Here is a 1,690-nt window from a genome sequence, read left to right as displayed (position 1 = left end):
GTCTCTTAATGTTTAGCTATCACTGTGACACGTGTTCTGTATTTAGATGGTTCTTTATCAAGATACAATTAAAAGAGCCAGAAACTGAGAAATAGGAGGTAAAGTCACTAATATTGTGATAAGTTTACATGGCAACATATGATTACTAGAATTAAAGGGGTGATTATATTTTAAGTCATAAAAATGTCAAATCACTATATTATATGTCTGAAACCAATATAACCAACATAAGATTGTATACCAATTATACTTAAATTAAAAAAAAAGAGGTAAAGTCATTTACCACTGGAAAAGGCATCACCTCATTGGATTTATTTTGGCCATTCTCAGGAGCTTTTCATGTTACAAAACCAAGCAACCATTTTAGCAAAATTTCACCAAGAATCCATTTGGTTCTAGGCAACTAAAGAGACAGCTCAGCATGGAGCACTGGAACTCCACCCTGGGAAGTGGCTTCTTACTGATGGGGATTTTGAAGGACAGTGGGTCTCCTGAGCTGCTCTGTGCCACAATCTCAGCCCTGTACCTGATGGCCCTGACCAGCAATGGCCTGCTGCTCTTGGTTATCACAAAGGATGTCCGTCTCCACGTGCCCATGTACTTCTTGCTTGGGCAGCTCTCACTGATGGACCTCCTCTTCACATCTGTTGTCACTCCCAAGGCCCTCGTGGACTTTCTTCGCAGCGAACCTACAATTTCCTTTGGGGGCTGTGCCCTTCAGATGTTTCTGGCACTGAGCCTGGGTGGTGCAGAGGACCTCCTACTGGCCTTCATGGCCTATGACAGGTATGTGGCCATTTGTCATCCTCTGAACTACATGGTCCTCATGAGTCCGAGGGTCTGCTGGCTCATGGTGGCCACATCCTGGATGCTGGCATCCCTAAGTGCTCTAGGATATACCTTGTATACAATGCACTATCCCTTCTGCATGTCCCGGAAAATCAGGCACCTGCTCTGTGAGATCCCACCTCTGCTGAAGTTGGCCTGTGCAGATACTTCCAGATATGAGCTCACAGTGTATGTAATGGGTGTGACCTTACTGATACTTCCTCTTGTTGCTGTCCTTGCCTCCTACACACTAATCCTATTTACTGTGCTCCACATGCCCTCAAATGAGGGGCGGCAGAAAGCCCTAGTCACCTGTTCTTCCCACCTGACTGTCGTCGGGATGTTCTATGGAGCTGCCACATTCATGTACGTCCTGCCCAGTTCCCTCCACAGCCCCAAGCAGGACAACATCATCTCTGTTTTTTACACAATTGTCACTCCAGCCCTGAACCCCCTCATCTACAGCCTGAGGAATAAGGAGGTCATGGGGGCTTTGAAGAGGCTCCTGGACAAATACAAATTGCCAACACAGTCCACCTTCTAGAGGGCTCATGGCTTGTCTTTCACCATTCCTTCTCCAAATCAAAATGCTATACACAACCAATCTTTATATGATGCTCTGTGTATGATGATACAAACACTTGAAAATTTTATTCACTTTGATTCTACTGTGTAGCTGGTGAACCTTAAGCTGCACTCACATGGGACATACCACTTTGACCTTGGAAGATCACGTTGTAAAAGGAATACAAGAAGAAAAGCATGAAATGGATGTCTTAGACTCACTCTGTGGTAGGACTTTCTCTGGACTATTACTAAATACATAGTAGGGGACAAAGTTTTAAATTTGATATTATATAGC

The 1,690-nt window shown here is 44.3% G+C and overlaps 1 protein-coding gene across 1 annotated transcript; it reads left to right on the top strand.

Annotated features, from left to right (window-relative positions):
• Window positions 1-411: 411 nt before the first annotated feature.
• On the top strand, window positions 412-1,388 carry LOC117030827 (olfactory receptor 2AG1-like). Its single transcript, XM_033121066.1, has one exon. It carries the CDS (start codon window positions 422-424, stop codon window positions 1,370-1,372), a length of 951 nt encoding a protein of 316 aa, XP_032976957.1. The 5' UTR covers window positions 412-421; the 3' UTR covers window positions 1,373-1,388.
• Window positions 1,389-1,690: the final 302 nt, after the last annotated feature.

Source organism: Rhinolophus ferrumequinum, chromosome 11 (assembly GCF_004115265.2).
Source record: "Rhinolophus ferrumequinum isolate MPI-CBG mRhiFer1 chromosome 11, mRhiFer1_v1.p, whole genome shotgun sequence".
Lineage (NCBI taxonomy): Eukaryota > Metazoa > Chordata > Mammalia > Chiroptera > Rhinolophidae > Rhinolophus > Rhinolophus ferrumequinum.
The sequence above is the reverse complement of the archived record's forward strand: the minus strand, read 5'-3'. Positions and strand labels throughout refer to the sequence as shown.